This window comes from Heptranchias perlo, chromosome 34 (genome assembly GCF_035084215.1).
Source record: "Heptranchias perlo isolate sHepPer1 chromosome 34, sHepPer1.hap1, whole genome shotgun sequence".
Classification (NCBI taxonomy): Eukaryota; Metazoa; Chordata; class Chondrichthyes; order Hexanchiformes; family Hexanchidae; genus Heptranchias; species Heptranchias perlo.
The window spans coordinates 12,529,073-12,547,359 of NC_090358.1; the positions used below are offsets into that span (position 1 = coordinate 12,529,073).

General features: G+C 42.9%; 2 protein-coding genes across 2 annotated transcripts in view; one reads left to right on the forward strand and one right to left on the reverse strand.

Annotated features, from left to right (window-relative positions):
* The window catches only part of dmxl2 (Dmx-like 2), a 112,449-nt gene extending 106,797 nt beyond the window's left edge, over positions 1–5,652 (forward strand). The window contains exons 42-44 of the mRNA XM_067971439.1: positions 273–325; positions 2,638–2,855; positions 4,049–5,652. Of these exons, the coding sequence (XP_067827540.1) occupies positions 273–325; positions 2,638–2,855; positions 4,049–4,258 (481 nt within the window). The 3' untranslated portion in view covers positions 4,259–5,652. The remainder of the gene's footprint in view (positions 1–272; positions 326–2,637; positions 2,856–4,048) is intronic.
* A 944-nt stretch (positions 5,653–6,596) lies between these two features.
* gldn (gliomedin) overlaps positions 6,597–18,287 on the reverse strand; it is a 31,419-nt gene continuing 19,728 nt past the window's right edge. Inside the window, exons 6-10 of the mRNA XM_067971438.1 lie at positions 17,787–17,915; positions 17,598–17,684; positions 17,387–17,512; positions 14,450–14,603; positions 6,597–8,152 (exon numbers count right to left, since the gene is read on the reverse strand). Coding sequence (XP_067827539.1) covers positions 7,681–8,152; positions 14,450–14,603; positions 17,387–17,512; positions 17,598–17,684; positions 17,787–17,915 — 968 coding nt within the window. The 3' untranslated portion in view covers positions 6,597–7,680. The remainder of the gene's footprint in view (positions 8,153–14,449; positions 14,604–17,386; positions 17,513–17,597; positions 17,685–17,786; positions 17,916–18,287) is intronic.

The following is an 18,287-nucleotide window of genomic DNA, read 5'->3' on the forward strand; positions in this document are numbered from 1 at the left end:
GGAGTTTGTGACATAAAGAACCTTCAACAGCAAAAATAGAGCGGGTCTGGCATGGACCTGCTCTATTATAGCTTGGTGGGGTGGTGGGAGAGAAGACGACTTCACTGCCCAGGACCAAGAAATGAATAATGTGCCCCTGTATTGACTGGAAATCTCTGGGAAATTGTTTACATGCATCTGTATTCCCTGTAAGTACGGAACTGCTGAATTTTAGAATGATATTGAGAATGTTAGATGGTATACTAACTGGCATTTTCTGTTTTTCTTTCCAGAAATGTTTGTCTATGGGACACACTAATTTCACCACACAACAGTCTTGTACATGGTAAGATCACTGTTTATAACTCTTAATAGAATTCATGTTAGTGATGCAAATATCTGATTATTTTGCATTTTTTACATTATAATAACAATATCCCATGCAATTAATTGTACTCCTTTTATGAGAAATAGTGCAAAGCATTTTCTTTTAAAAGGTTACTTTATTTTGACTTCTATCTGCAAATACAAATTTATTCTATGTATTCAAACATTGTCATTGACCTGCAGCCAGAAGGCATAGCTAGTCTGGTTTTCTTTGATCCATTGTGTTCTAATAAAAAACTTTTAAGGACTTAAGTGGTACACTGGTTTAGTCACTGGCCTCTCGCCTCTGGGACCAGGGTTTGGATCCCACCCAGACTGATGAGATGAAAGTCTCCTCCATCTGCTGGTGGGAGGATCCTATGTCCCCAAAGAAAATTGGGGCCCTAATGTCCTAAAGTTGCTGGGGATGGACCTTTAGGCAAGATGTCATTTAAAGGTACAAATTTCAAGATGTTTTTTGACTTTTCCTGGAATTTGTTTTTGTTTTTTCCTTGCTGGAAATTAGGCTTTCATGACCCTTTCAGCCAGCTGTTCCTCCTTACTTTTTGTTCCAGCTCCCTTTAATGGCATCAATGGGTTTCCTAATAGGAATCCTATAAGAGGAGGAACACATACAGAGCAGTGCCAGGCAGGGTCAGGCTGCCTGAGAGCTGTCTCATGCCCTCCAACCAGCACCTGTATCTGCAGAGAGAGGTAAAATTACCTCACTTTGGCAGATGTCATGCTGGTGGAGGCTGCTCTAGCTTCACTAGCAGACTCCTGATGACATCACTATAGTATGTGAATGCTTAACTAACCATTATGCCAAATAGCTCTTTGGAAGAAGTCCATTCAAAGCTTTGGTGGTACTGAAGGAAAGAAGCATACCTGGGTGACCAAGAGCCAGTGATTCCTGATTAGCCAAACCCACCAAAATGCCACCCGCTATTTATGGGGACCCTGGCACACTTAACTGCTAATGACCAATGGCATGATGCCATGCTGACTTATGGGAATGGTACCTTGGAGCAAAAGCAGCCATCTCTCAAACAACGCATGCAGCATCACCTTAGCTGGGCTCATTGCTGGACTGCTCTGTCACTTGTCTGCAGACATATGGCTGCACCTAGGATTCCTCTTCCCTTCAGTGCAGCCACTACTTAATGATGCATTTTTAGAATCTCAAAAGGCTTTCTGAATTTTTGTCCCCAATTGTGATTACCCCCACCAAGCTATCTCCATCCCTTTAAATTTGATTTCCATGCACTTTTTCTTCTTCGCACAGATGCAGGCAATCAGATCTATGAATAATTATGCAAACAAGCTTACACCAAAACATTCAGTGCTATTTCTACTTGATCGCCTAGAAATTCATTGGCGCCACGCAAGTCTTTCATGCATAAAACAAGAGCCTAAGCATCCAATATGGTGGGTGTGGTGCATGCTCATTCAGCACCTGAAGTGCGCTGCCTGCCATATTGGATCAGGCTGTTCTGTAGGCATCCAGGATACGTGCCAGGCATCTAAAACAATGAATAAAATATTTAAATAAGGGTCCAACGCTTGTTGTAGGACCCTTTTGTGATATTGGTCTACCCCAGCATCTGACTTGCCATTTGATGAACTTATGGTGCTAACAGACAGGAGGGACCCTTCAGCAGCGCTATTTAAAGGGCTCCATACAGGTTAGTTGCTGATTTGCCCTTTTAGGCAGTTCTTCGGCCTGTTTTCTGACACAATTCTAACTTCTGAGAAGTTTTTGCTGGTGCTGGACTGTTCTTGGCTGCCTTCAAAACAGTTTTACTGCAGTCATGGATAGCCTGATAGGGCTGCCTTTGGGGCTGGAGGAGGGGAAGCAGCAAAGGAGAGAGGTGGAGAAGAGTGAAGCCCCATATTCTATAGACCTGGATTCTAAAAAAAAATGTTCAGCATTGAAATGATTGAATGCTGAGGCTGATTTGTAGAAGTAGTCATATAAAAAGTGTCTGTCTTATCAGTTTAATTTCTGGAAGCAAAGTACCATGGAATGGATGACACCAGTTTGATTTTCTCACACCTTCCCCACTTTGCTGAATTTCTGATATCCACCACCCTGTTTGCCTGCTTTTGTGAAATTTCTAGCAGGCTGTTTAACAGAAAATTGGTAAATGCCAAAGAGCAGGTCGCTCCTGAGTGGTATAATCTAAATGAAACTTGCGACAGTTTTATTCAGGTTCTACAATTATGTTTTTGTGCAGGCACTTTGTTGTGCTAACAATAAGGTTTTCCTTTTTCTCCTTTTAATCTCGTTAGGTTTTGTCTGCCATGACAATGGTGCCACAGTGCTTCAGTATGCACCAAAACAGCAACTTCTGGTCTCTGGAGGCAGGAAAGGCTTTGTGTGCATTTTTGACATAAGGCAGAGGCAATTGCTACACACATTTCAGGCACACGATTCTGCTATTAAGGCCCTTGCTTTGGACTCCACAGAAGATTATTTCATTACAGGTTCAGCAGAGGGGAATATGAAGGTAAGGCTTCTGGCAAAAAGTTCTACTAGCGGCTGCCTCAGCAAAGATATTCACCTCAATCCTGTGCATCTGGGTTCTGAAATCGACCATCAGCCACATTTTTAATATTCTGATCTAGATTACTAAAATAATTTACATCCATTTTATTTCTAACCTCGCCTCACAGGAAAAAAAATTAAACTAAATGGGCGCCACCACTGGTCAATTATACAGGTCTAGAATTTGCCTGTTGCGTCTGGTGAAGTCAGCACTGGAGAGCACCAGTGAGTTTGATTCCAGTGTCACCACTGGGATCGTAGCCTCTGGATTTTCAGGGCCACTGTGTTTTGTACAAAAATAGGATCCACAGCCTTTTATTGCAGCAGTTTCTATTACAGCTTCAGACAGACCAGTCTTATGGGACCATTTGAATCAGATTTTTTGAAAATTCCATGCTTGTGAGCAGCTTGAGCTCTGGATTTACACCTAATATTAGGGTGGCCGTGATACAATATTAGATTGGCTCTGTTTTCTGTTCCCTCCAGTCTTATGTAAAAAGAATAATTGATGGTATACACTACTTTGCACTATCAGTGTTTTAATAGCTAGCTGTTTACTGGCATATTTATTAATGAGCCTTGTTGCACCACTCCTTCCTTTTCCTGCCTCATTGCCACAATCCTGCCTGTTTTCCTCTATCTCTCTTGTATTCCAATTGTAAACGTGGCAATTGGCTCTGGTTTCAGTTCCCTCCAATTACCACCTTGCAAAGTCATCTCTCTCCTACTTCACTGTCCAGATCTTTTACAGTTTTCTCTCTCTCTCTTCCTCCCCACCCTTTACCCCTGAAGCACTTGTGGGTACATCTGATAATGTCTCAAAACCCAGATATACTCACTCACTGTTGGCGTATGTCATTGAGCACTTTGTGTAAAGTGCATTTAAATACCTGATAATTTTAAAAAGCAATCAGTAAACCTAAAATTTTAACTCTAGGTAGCCGTTTTTGCCCTCATTATGTGACGTGCCCAGTGTAAGAACAGTATTGTAAATACCTTTCTTTTTTGCCAACTTTTAAACAACTGGAAAACTGACATCTTGACTAAATGGATATTTTCGATGATTTTGAACTAATATTAATTGGCTTAGAGACTTCTGAGTATTAGTGTTTTTATCAACTCTTTTTCCTGACATTACATCTCTTTGTTTTGCAGGTATGGAGGTTAACAGGTCATGGATTAATTCATTCATTTACAAATGAACATGCCAAACAGTCGATCTTTCGAAACATTGGTGCAGGAGTTGTGCAGGTGGAAATCAGGCCCGCCAATCGCATCTTTTCCTGTGGAGCGGATGGAACTTTGAAGACACGAGTTTTGCCAGACTATTTTAATACCCCTGCTGGAATATTCGACATCTTGTAGTTTACTGGGCTTGCTCATTCTGGTTTCTGGTTATTATAAAACATGGGTATCTCTCACATGCTGTGGGGATGCATAAGCTGCTGGAGAGTGCTTTGTGTTTGAATAGGAAGGGACCCATGGTTCGGCGTTTTGCAGAAGTTTTCTATTAGCAGTGGGTCTGGGTAGATTTGATATATATATATATATAAAGCAGAAGAAAGTCATTTGAAGAAGTATAGTGTGGCTTTGTGGTATAAAGACTTGAAGAATTCCATATATTATAAACCCATAGGACAGACATGCATGTACTGTATTATTACTTATAAAAGCAATGCAGTTGCAGGTTGTTGGTAATGCTCTGTGAACATAATGCAGAATCTTTTGGTGTACTGTAAGTGTATGGACATTAAAAATATGTGCCCATGACTAAAATCCATCAGCACTGTAATGGGAAATCCCTTATGTAACGATGGTGTGAAACAATTTATAGAATTTGAATTCATTATTTTATTTTTTCTTCTCCGAGGGAATTTTCAGTGTTGACACTGAAGCAGGTAGATAGATGGTCTTATCTGAAAGCTGCAATGCAAAAAAAGTGTTTGCAAAAATGGGATCCACAGTCATTAAGATGTACAGTTTAATTTATGTCAGTTTATAGATATTTCTAAACTTTTAATTTGATCACTCAACAAGTTAAAGCTGTTGAAACATAACTATTTTATGTCTTTTTTGCACACTGTTCTAAGACTGTTGTATTTCTATTACAGACTATTTGCCTTTACATTATAAAGTGTAGCACAGTGTAATAATGGCATTATATATCTATACTTGAAAGTCAAAGGAACCAGATGGGATTTTGGTTTTGTTTATTCTGGTTTAGCATCATTGTTGGTTTATCCATTAAATCTGAACATTGCACTCTAATTAAAAGGAAGCTATGAAAACTTTGGTATTTAAAAACAAAAGAAGAATCCTATTTATGTGTAAAAGGTTGCATTTCCATAGATGAATGTCTGGCTTAATTGGCCCAACACTTTATGTAATATTATGACCAGTTAAGTTATTTTGATCTGTGGATTAACATAACCACTTGTATTCAAGAGCTGTGTATTGTCTGCTATTTTGCCTGTAATATACTGTTTAATTTATTGTATTTTTTATGTTTTCTGTATGTACATGTTGCTAACAAATATGGTAAAATCTGAGGACCTTCAGTCAGTATTTTGACATGTTGTCTGTGAAGTTGTCTTCTGCTCATATTCAATGTCTGTGTTCCGTAACAAATTCATTGCATTTCTTTGTGGACTGAGCAAGATATGGACTTCACATCCTGCGCTTGAAACTGTATCTAAAAGAATAGTTGTGCATCACAATCTTACCTTTGTAAGTTGAATAAATTATTTTTAATGTGTGTAGCTAATTGTCTACTGCATTATCTTTGTTATACTGTTGGAAAATAGTGTTAATCCATGAGATTATTATTCAAAATTAATATATAGTCCCAGGAGAGTGGCACTCAAAAAGTAACCTATGCCCTCTTGTGACAGCATCCCCTCTCTGTTTGTTAGTGCTATCACTCCTGGAAAAAAAATCTTACCATTAAAGATGTAAGTGAAAATCCTACTGTAGCTTGTGGGACCCAGAAAAACGTAAGTCTCCAAAGCTGTGGGATCTCTGGAATAATCAGCTTCATATCTGAATGCTGCCAACAGGCGGGAGAACAGCACATCTGCCATTAGTGGCACTGCATTTAAATAAAATCACCTATAGAAATTTTCAACACTTGCCGTCTGCCACCTCAGCACGGGTTCCCTGGGCTTTTGTGTTCTTGGCCAATACTAGGGTCAAATTCATGAGAAGTCTGTCCATGTAACACTTATGACTAGGCCCTGTTCTTATGATACCTTTAGTTGTATCATTACACAACTAAAAATCCAGGCCAAAAGACCCAACTTTTATGTATGTGGAAAAAATCTTTCATAGCCCCCATAGGTAACTGGAAAATGAACATGTTATTAGTCCAGGTGTCCCAACTGCTGTGCACTCAGCGGAATCTTGTGTGTGCAATAGCAATCATGCACATCTACTGTGCCGTTCAATGCTGGCTTTGCAGTTTCCCATGCTGGGAAATGCTAATGGTGCAGTTGTAATCTCCGATAAGTAAATATTATCATGAAAAGTTTAAGAATGATTCCATGTTACCATGTCTACATATACCAATATGTTGCCATTTCAAAAGCAATTGAAGTTCTTATATAAATATAGAATAACTAAAGTGTATTATTCCTTACTAAATAAACCACACCATGCAGCTAGCATGTTAAGCAGTTCAAAATTCAGTTAATATAACTTTTTCCATTTTATTAACCACTGGTGAAATGTAATTTCGATCTGCTGCATACATTTGATGTAGTCCTATATGCTTTAATATATAACACCTATTAAAAAGGTATATAGATGCATTTAACAATGTCTATTGATATTGAATTCCACAATATTCTCCATCTGTGATACTATCTGCTTAAATGTTCAATATTAAAACTTGGCATGGTGGCAATTTTGTGTAATTGTGCAATATTGAGAAATTACTGCAAGTAAGTCTCATAGCAAAGATTTGAATATGCTATAATTTGTGCTGTGCATACAATTTGATTATGTTTATTATATATGTGTGTGTATCCTTCATATATACATTTGTGTAATGTGCATGTATGCTGCCATTTACTCCAAAGATTGTGTACAAGGAGTTTCTTTAGATGTAGGTAGAATGTTTGGCATTCATCTATGGGTTCATTTATACTGTAGCTACCAATCTAAGAATGTGGATGAGAGTGTCCGCACTCAGTACATTTAACTAAGGTCTGGGAAATTGAAAAAAGTGTGGGGGCGGTCAGAGGATCACCATGAGCACTTTATAAACCAGATTCAACACTGCACTGGAGTTATTCTCCATGGGATGTGAGACTACCTTCATAAGGCGGGGTGGGGGTTTGGTGTGTGTTTGGGGGGGGAAGGTCTGTCACCATTCCTCTCCAGAGTCAGGTCAGTCAGGACCTGACCCCAGAGTTGCACTGTAACTTTAGTGTCACTAAAAAATCAAAGCTACTTCATAGTGACACTAAAACTACAATATAAATGTAACCTATATCTATTTTGCTGTTAAGAAAATTTACTATGAATCAGTTTGACACCAACTAGATCTCTAATCCCTAATGGAAAGGAAAACATTATACAATGAATTGAAATACAATGCAATTATAGAAGTTGCATGTACTATTTAAAATGTTAGATATGTTCTGTGCAAATATGTCAAAAAATTAAAAACATTTGCCAATATTGCATTAGAGAAAAAATCATTTTACCTTATGAACATATTAAAAATTAGTAGCTGCACCAGTTACACGTGCATGAATAATTGCTGTCTATTATAAAATCATTTGCATTTATTCAGCTGGTAGGAAATGTAGACCATATTTCTTTAAGTAGCCATTTTCCCAAGTATACAAATGACGATCATGTGGATTGTAGGATAGCATTGTAAGTGTATCATTTGATGATCTTAAATCAAAACTTACATCAAGTTGTTTCTCTTTCAACAAATCGAGTGCAAAAACGATTTTGGAGTCCTTGGTATCTGTGAGGTAGAGAACCCCACGTGCAATGAATGCATTGCCAGCCTTTGATTTGGGGTATGTGGTGTTAATATTCTGAATAATCGAAAATGATTTTTCATTGATTTCAATTTGGCCAACAATGATGTTTTCATCTTGACTAGAAGCATAGATTACCCAAAGTTCACTTTTCTCTGCAACTAAATCAAAATATGTCTTTGCATTTTGGAAGAGATAATTGCGATTGTTGTGCAAAGCATTTTCAATTTTCATGCGCTGAAGCTGTTTCCCATCAAGTGGAAATCTAAAACAAACACCAAGAAAAATTAGTACATTTTTGTGCTTTGCTGCAATTCTTTTCTAAAATCTACATTCTTTTTTTGTAAATTGCTTTTTCTCCAGCCCCAGCATCCCATGCAACCTCCTGCTAAAGACTGGGCATGCATTTTACAGGATCACTGTGAATGCTGCTGTAATGCGATGGGAGGTGCCACCATCTGGGATTAATTAACTTGCTCAGTTCTGCCTTTCCTTGTCCCTTTTCTCCCATTCCCATGTGCATAGAATTGTAAACTGAACAAAAAATAATGAAATCGGTCATAATTGTTGCAGGTAAAATCATATAATGAAAGCCTTAGCCAATGCTACAGAGCAAAGACCTCACTCCCACGCCACCCCGGTATCTTGAACAAAATGGTTGAGTTTCAGAAATAGATACGTATGTAAATATTGTCATTATGTCTCTGACTTAATGGGTAAATGTGAAGCATGGTGTGGTACTGAGCTATGCAGACCAGGAAGGTGCCAGGGTTAGGCTATAATTTGCATTTGCAACTCTTAGATGCGATAGGGAAATGCAGGTCACTGTTTTCAGCCCTGATCACTGTCACTGCTCTTGGAAGTGTGTGTGTGTAGATGCCATGTGAAGACAGGACAAGGCTTTTAAGACCTTCTACCATAGTTCCCCAACAAAAAAATGGACAGCACACTTGATCATTGTTCACTCTATTCAACCACAGAGCACTGAGTTTTCTCAACACTATAAAGATGGACACGTTTGTAGCCTGTAAGCCACTGAACACACATACACACAGTTAATGTGGGCCAACAGATTGGAAACTATTGGCTAATTTTTTTTTAAAGTTTACAAGTCGTCAAGGCTGCAGACAGGTCAATGTTCCCAAAACTACTGTGCCTGGTCAGATAAACTGTTGTTTAGAGAACATGGGAGGAGGATAATGATCAGCAGCTTGCATATCCACACAGGAGAAAACCAAGCCTGTATTGCAGTCAGCAATGCTAGGGATGACATTCTCATTTCGGTAGGGAAAAGCAGATGGTATGCAAATTCTTTCCAATAATCCACCTAGAAAGTCTGTCATAATGAGATGAACTACTTCTACTTTATAGAAATGATAAGATCCCATTCACTTTTCTGGCTTAATACAGTTCCTATGTGCACCTAACTGTAAGAAATGACCCAAGTTGGAGCAGTCTTATGACATTTGTGGGTTATAACTTCTACAGGTTGATTCAGCAGGAATTTGGAAGCCAGTTTTGGTTATTTTTTGTAGCCCATGGGGTCGATTTTAGGAGGGTGGCTGGTTGACAGCGGGGGGTCGACTAGGCACATGGGTAACGTGCCCAGTGAATTTGGGGTGCTCCGCACGCGATCGCAGCCTGATTGAAGGTACTTGGCTTCCAGGTTTCGCGCTGGAAAGCTGCGCAGTGGGTGGACTGCGCACCCGCATCATAGGCTGTCAGCTGGAGGAGCCCTATTTAAAGGGGCAGTCCTCCATTGACTGATGCTGCAGAAAATAGGCAAAATTACAGCATGGAGCAGCCCAGGGGAAAGGCTGCTCCCAGGTTTAATGATGCCTCACTCCAGCTCTTACTGGATGGGATGAGGAGGAGGGGGAGGACAGAGATCTTCTCCCCGGCGGACGGGAGGAAGCGGCCTGCCTCTGCCACCAGGAAGGCCTGGCTCGAGGTGGCAGAGGAGGTCACCAGCCACCAACATATCGCGCACCTGCATACAGTGCAGGAGGCGCTTCAATCACCTAAGTAGGTCAGCCAAAGTGAGTACACTTACTCATTCCCCTACACTCAGTCTGCCACATCACCGCCCCCACCCCACATCTTCTGCACTGCCAACACTACTCTTATCACATCACTGCTCACACCCACTCAAAGTTCATCCTCATCTTAACTGCACTTACTCACCTCGCCAGTACTCATCCCACCACTACCATTCAACCCAATCCTCATACGATCTCATGGCTCTATCTCATACTCACCCTCTCATGCATCTCTTTCACTGTCAGCCTCACCCAACCTGCCACTACCTGTGCTGCAGCCACAGGGCATGCATCACATATGTGCAGTAGGCAGCGTAAGGCAAACGTCGTTAGCATGAAGGGGACGCACAAGGGTGTTTGAGGGTTTGTCATGGTTTTTACTTACATTTGATTTCAGATCAACTCACATTACATATTATATTGTCACCACTACTGCCACGTCTTTGCAAATCTTGTCTGGTTTGTGCAATAATGCCCTTTCCTGAGGATCACTATGAAGACCCACAACTGATGCCACCCATTGGGCTCGATTTTGGCGTCGGGTTTCCGGCGGGTTTCCAGTGGGGGGGGGCCCGGAAAATCCCGATATCCGGTCACGTGACCGGATCGCGACGAAATCCCGGCCACTTCCGGGTACCGCGCTGACGTGCGGGGCTGCGCGCGCAAGCCCCGCTGGTGGGAATCCCGCAGGCAATTAAAGCCAGCGAGGTCCCACTTGAGTGTACTTACCTTGCTTGTTGAGGTCAGTTAATGAGCTGAATCAGCTGTCAAAAGAGGAAGTGTGGGATTTTAGGTTCAAGGCAGTGAGCTTTACACACTGGGGGAAACAGTCTCTCTCCAACCAGGCGTGTTGCAGCCAGCAGCCTGTGGCAGGTGCCAAGGTGCACTCCACGGGGGACAGCCCTCACCCACGCAGGAGGCCACCGCGTCACATAGGGCAACCCCTGCCCCCCACCACCCCCCGCCAAGCCAGAGGACAGACCGACACGAAACCGCAGCCCCAGTCCGAGGAACCACCCACCTACCCTGCACAACCCCTCAGACCAACACCTGCCAGATGGGTGGTGTGTGGACACCCTCGGAGGACGAAGAGCATAACCAGCCCCAGCAGCCTCGCAGTCCACGCCGTCCGCCGCAGAGACGTGGATCCCCCAACACGGTGTTGTTGCACGCCCACCTGCACAGCAGGAGGGAGGGCTACCGCAGAGAGAGACGCATCGCAGAGGGCACTACCCTCGCCACAGGGTCCACAGACCGAGGCGCAGCTCCCCGGACCTCTCCGAGCAGCAGTGCACAGGGAGGCGCAGATTCGCTCGACATGTAGTCGTGGAGATCTGCAGGCTCTTTCATGCCGAGCTGCTCCTGGCTGGCCCCAGCACCAACTGCTTACCTGTCGCTGTCAAAGTCACCACTGCCCTCCACACCTTCTCCTCCGCATCCTTCCAGGGTGCAGCCGGCTACACCGCCGATGTCTCTCAGTCGTCTGCGCGGACGAGCCCTGCAAATACACCTGCACCTACTCTGCAGTAACACGATGGGTGGCATCAGTGGTGGGTCCTCATAGTGATACCCAGGAGCGGGCATTATTGGACACAACGGACAGGATTCGCGGAGACATGGCAGTGGTGGTGTCAATATAATGTGTGCTGTTTGTTGCTCTGAAATTCAATATAGGTAACACCCATGACAAACCCTCAGACACCCTTGTGCACCCCCTTCATGCTCACGACACGTTTGCCTTACGCTGCCTACTGCACATATGTGATGCATGCCCTGTGGCTGCAGCACAGGTGGTGGCAGGTTGAGTGAGGCTGGCCGTGAGGGAGATGCACAAGAGGGTGAGTATGGGATGGAGCAATGAGATTGTATGAGGATTGGGTTGCGTGTTAGTGGCAGGATGAGTACTGGCGAGGTGAGTAGGTGGAGGTAAGATGAGGATGGGGTTTGAGTGGGTATGAAGGGTGATATTACAGAATAGTGTTGGCGGTGCCGAAGGAGATGTGGGGTGGGGGCAGTGTTGTGGCAGACGGAGTGTAGGGGAAAGACTTCGTGTTCTCACTGCAGCTGACCTACTGCGGTCATTGCAGTGCCTCCTGCACTGTAAGCAGGTGGGCCATATGTTGGTGGCGCAGGTGACCCCCTCTGCCACCTCGAGCCAGGCCTTCTTGGTGGCAGAGGCAGGCCGCTTCCTCCCGCCCGCCGGGTGGAAGATCTGTGTCCTCCCCCTCCTCCTCACCCCATCTGATGATACCTGGGGTGAGGCATCATTAAACTGGGAGCAGCCTTCCCCCTGGGCTGCTCCATGCTGCAATTTGTTCCACTGGTTGCAGCATCTGTCAGTGGAGGACTGCCCCTTTAACTAGAGAGCCTCCAGCTGACAGATCGTACTGCGCATGCGCAGCCCGACCGACGCGCAGGCCAGCGCCGTGGACCCCGGAGGAGCAGGTAATTGATTCCTATTAGTGGGTTGCCTGCTACGATCGCGCGGGCAACCCACTAATTTCGCCGAGCGTGTTGACCACGCTCCCGGAGGACCACCCGCTGGGAACCCGCAGGCCTCCTAAATTCGAGCCCATTGTGTCACTGCAGAGTGGGAGTAGGTGTATTTGCAGGGCTCTTTTGTGCAGACGACTGAGAGATGTCGGCGATGTCCCCGGTAGCACCCTGGAAGGATGTGGAGGAGAAGTTGTTAAGGGCAGTGGTGACTTTGACAGCGACAGGTAAGAAGATGGTGCTCGGGCCAGCCGGGAGCAGCTCGGCATGAAGGAGGCTGCAGATGTCCACAACTACATATCGAGTGACTCTGAGCCTCCATATGCACTGCTGCTCAGAGAGGTCCAGGAAGCTGAGCCTCGGTCTGTGGACCCTGTGGCGAGGGTAGTGCCTCCTGCGACGCATCTCTCTCTGCCGTTGCCCTCCCTCCTGCTGTGCAGGTGGATGTGTCACAGCACTGTGTTGTGGAGCTCCACGTGTCTGAGGTGGACGGCATGGCCGGCGAGGCTGGTGATGCTGTTCGTCCTCCAAGGAGGTCATGACTGCAGCTATGGCGGCCCCCATCCGGAAGATGTACGTTTGAGGGGGTCCGCAAGGTAGGTAAATGTGTCTGCACACCAGGGTTGAGGTTGCAAGTTTGTGAATGTTATTGTTAGGAGGAGGGTGGTGCAGGCCAAACTTTGTCCAAAGTGACATAGTGGCCTCCTGCAATAAGTAAGGGTCTCAACCCCCACCTGTCAAATGGACCTTTGCAGCTGCCACAGGCTGGTGGCTGCAACACGTCTATTTCAACTGGGAGTGTTTCCCCCAGTACGGGAAACAGTCTCAGTTGAGTTGAAAATCCCACCCCTCCTAAAATATCATGTCAATCAGGTCTGAACTATGTAAATAATTGGTTTAAGTGGATCCCTCCGGTTTTAATTGCCGGCAGGAGTCCCGCATGCGGGGGCTGCAAGCGCATCACTGGTGAACCCGGAAGTGGGCGGGTTGGAGCCGGGCTCCGGACCCGCCCCAGGAATCCCCGATTTTCAGAGCCCCCCCCCCCCGCCCCTGCCACGAACCCGCCGGCTCAGAGGTCCGAAAATCGAGCCCCATGTCTCAGAACTATCCCATATCACTTCACTTGCAATGAATTACTATGAAAGGTACTTGTTATGTGGGTGAATATGAGAGAAAGCCAGCCCCATCAATATATTTAATTTTCCTACTGGCAGTAACCAGCAGCAATGCTACTATTAGTGGTAACTTAAATTTCAAACTAGCAGCAATGGTAGAAATGATGTCCTGGCAGGCAACGGGGCTTTCATTTTCTTAGTGAGTTACAGTGTGGACTTGGAGTTGGGATGGTGGTAAACCGAGTTGTGTTCCCTCACTGAGTGATTGACTCAGTTATGTCCAGAAGGAAGCTTAGCACGTTTGGTATATTCTGTTTTATGCATTCCTCTCATATCTGATATGCCCAATGTCCAGTCCTTAGTTGTCAAATTGCCTTAATGCATAAAGCCTGATAAATAGTCTATACATTATTAATAAATACCAAATAGTAACTGCAAGGCAGTATTAAGTAATGCATCCAAGTCTTGCTTTGCACTTTAAATACCTCTCTATCTCTTACTACACAGGACCTTTAATTCTGGACATGGTTGTTGAAAATTGAAATTATAATATATTTCAATTGAAACTACAAGCAATAAAAATTAAGGATTTTTTATCTGTAGAAATTAATTAGGAAAATACATTTATCGTAATAATTGAAATGGAACAATAGTTCACAGAACACATGTTCATTTACAATCAAAACAATATATTTAAATCTATGTCTGATAAAATCGCACTGAAAAAAAATAGTTTTGTTAACCTAGTCAGAACATAGTGAGGACAATCTGCAGCTCCTTATCTTTAGAGGAATTACACTGGCTATAAACAGCAAGGAATGTCTAAGAGCCTAACAGATCTACCAATGAAGATCATTATTGATCAGCTTATACACATTATTGTTCGATAAAAATACAACAAAATAATGTACTTACTTTATAATATTATCAGATCCTCCTTTGTGATAATAAATTGAACCATCATACACAGCATGACCACAGCCATGAAAGAAATATGCCAATGTTATAGTCTTGAAGTTGCTCCCAATCTTAAGTGCTTCTAAATTCTCATATTCTTTAACAGTCAGTCCTGTAACAGAATTTAAGAAGCGATAACAAACCATCATAAGAATATCAGTAAGGCAGTTTGGTCACAGTAAGGCTTGGAAGTACGTAAGCTGCAAACAAAATCAAAATGCCTGTAAATTTTAAGAAAGTCACAGGCAATTTAAAATTGAAAGATATGAGTATTGTGTTCAGTTTTGGTCACCAAGACATGGAGACAGAACAGAGATGAGCCCCAACTTTAATCGTTGGCGTCAAAGGATTCAGTTACGAGGCAAGACTGGAGAAATTACGACTCTTTAGTCTTGAAAGGAGGTAACTGAGAGGGGACCTAATAAAAATATTCAAGATATTAAATAGTATAGATAAGGTAAGTCCAAGGTAAGCTAGAACATTAGAACAAAAGGGCATTGGCTAAAACTGGTGAAGAATCAAAATACCACTGATGTCAAAATGAACATCTTTATGCAAAAATTGATCAACAGAGAATGGTCTAAGTAGAGTTATTAAGGCGACAACCTTAGATTAATTAAGATACAGTTAGATGATGTGTTTGGGGATTTTACTTTTGAGATGGATGAGCTAAGATGGCTGAATGGCCTTTCTCATCTGCATTCATGTCCTCTTCCCCCCAATATCCACATTTATACTTGGTTTACTCAGCCAAGTTTATACTTGAGTAAATGTAACATATACTTCACTGTGAACTTCTTTCTTCTGGAAGAATTTTGGATAATCACCATTTCATCCGCTAGCGCGTTAAATTCCTGGATCTGTACCTCCATCCTGATGGAGCACAAGCTCCGATTTTGCCGCTTCTCTCAGGTAGAGGCAGTTAATGCTAGAGAATGTATTTTTTTCACTTTTTACGTGCAATATTAGGATCAACGCTCTCAGGCAATGTATAGCTTGGTTTCTGTAGAGAATAAAATTTCCTCCATACTATCCCAACAACAAGCCTTAATATCAACCCTACTTGCACCTGTCTGACACATTTTCATTCCTCAATTATAGTTGCTCTGAGGGAGCAATTCAGCGTTAATTAGTTCTGAATTATAGACAGTTTTGTGCAGTAATTCTATAACCAGTAGGAACTGAATTGAGACTACTCAAACTCATAATTCCCATTATAGCTATGAGAGAGAGAGGAGACTTCAATTCATCATTGGCTGGATTCAAACTAAACTCACAAATGTGGGAAGTATTCCAAGCCATTGCAAACACTGCAAGTCAAATTAAGTTTTCCAAAGGAGAATTGAGCAGATCGGCAATCCAGAACGAAAGCTTAAGTCTAGGGCAAGAGGGTGGCTAAAGGGATTCTGGAATGAAAAATTAGTTCAGTGGATAAGGGGTAGCAAGCATAAATTCACTAAGCCAAAGAAGTTTGTTGGGCTGAATTTCCCTTTTTTATTTGTTCTCTGGATGTGGGTGATCCCTAAGTGCCCTGAAAAGGTTGTGGTGGGCTTTCTTCTCGTAATTGCTAAGGGAGTTGAGTTATAGCTTATTGAACAGGTGTCCATAGCACAGAACTATCTTCAAATTCAACCAACTAGTAATGTTACTCAGAGATGCCACGGGGACAATGGCCTGAAAAATGGTAAAGTTATGGCCTATCAGGTTTTAAATCCAGACCAGATACTAGGGTGGGATGCTTATTAATTTCTTTGAATAAGACATTTGATTGTGTCCAAATAAAATGTGAAATTTAGGGGCTGAACATTGCAATTAAACAGCTCATATTAGCAGAATAAATTGGGAGGACTGTAGATACAAAAATAAATTATCTTTACTGTTTTAAAGTGGTACCACTGAACCACTACATTTCAAAAAGGAGCTAGACAAGTTCCATGCTCTGGTTAATATTGCCGCAAACAAAAGGTAGGAGGGATGTTGGGTTAGTACCTCATGGTCTCTGTGATCTCTTGAACTCGTTTTGATCACCTTCAGGGTCGGGGAGGAATTGCCCAGATTTTCCCCCTGGATTGGCCTAGGGGTTTTATCTGCTTTTTAGGTGACTGCTGGTGGGAGAGAACTTGGGAGGTCATGCTGTTCAGTTGCATTATGACTGTTTGAGACAGGCTCGATGGGCCAGCTGGACTTTTCCTGTCTTTCTTTTCATATGTTCGTATGTGACAGCAATAATAGGCTTGCACGTTCATTGGGAGTGGAGCTTAGGCAGGGCCAATTGAAGGAGTTATTCATCTGATGGTCTTATCCTTGAATTGAACCTGCATATCCTCAACTTCTCAGGGAAGATTGGGTTTGTTTTCCTTGGAGCAGAGGAGGCTGAGGGGGGACATGATTGAGGTGTACAAAATTATGAGGGGCACAGATAGGATGGATACTAAGGAGCTTTTTCCCTTCGTTGAGGGTTCTATAACAAGGGGACATAGATTCAAGGTAAAAGGCGGGAGGTTTAGAGGGGATTTGAGAAAGAACTTTTTCACCCAGAGGGTGGTTGGAGTCTGGAACTCACTGCCTGAAAGGGTTGTGGAGGCAGGAACCCTCACAACATTCAAGAAGCATTTGGATGAGCACTTGAAATGCCATAGCATACAAGGCTACGGAACAAATGCTGGAATATGGGATTAGAGTAGACAGGGCTGATGGCCGGCGCGGACACGATGGGCCGAAGGGCCTCTATCCGTGCTGTATAACTCTATGACTCTATGACTCAGTGAAGCACATTTTGAATTCTATCAGATATTTAAGTAAGAGGGAAATGTACAGCATATTTAGGTGTCTTGAGTCTTGTGCTTCTGTTTCATTCAGCAAAATAGAATATATGAAAGCATATCTACAACAAACCTGAAAAGTGCTCAACAACCCAAATTTGTTCATTATTCTTCAATGCAGGGTCCTTCATCCATGCTCCAAATGTGTTTTCTATCCTTGTCACATTGTAAGGGCCATCCACTGATTTTATAATGCGTCCTATTGAAGGATATTGCTTAAGTATTAATGCATTAATACCACAATTCAATACTAAAATTAGGACAGAAATGGTATGAAACAGTACCAGATTTCTTCGAAAGGGAACTCAGTGTTTTTTGTGCAGATGTTCTTCCGATTAAAGTGTCGTCATTTGGTATGGCGTGAGTTTCATCTAAATTTAAACACAAGAGTGAGGCTCAGTCTGAAAAAGACATTGTTATCAAATATCAAGAGTCACATTTCCATAGAGGGTTCGGATTTAAAGATACATTACCATAATTGATGACGTTCTGTTGATTTCGGGACTTTGGTCCCTTGGAACCTGGTGGACCAGGGGGACCTGGTGGACCTGGAGAACCTGGTGGTCCTGCTGGACCTGGAGGACCCAAAGGGCCTCTCTGACCTGAATGAAAAAAAGTTGCATTTAAAAACGTAAATCTATCCAGTAAAGGTTCACTGATGATGTGCACGGTGTGTAGCTTAACTGTACCTACATTTATTATGAAGAAAATAATACCGTATTAGTTTATACAAACAATAGCCACAAACTGTTTACTGGATACGTGCATTTATTTATTGGAGTTCACTGTTATTAGAGTTTTAAATGAAAATGCATTATTGAATCTGTGCTATATTTTATTTCCACCTGAGTCGCGAGTAGGTTCATTCACACTTAGGGACAGATCTTCATTTTTCGGCCGGCTGACCGGTGGAGTAAGGTGCCCACCCGCCCTTGCCGGGAGCAAAGAGGTTGCAGCCATTTCGAAGCCCGAAC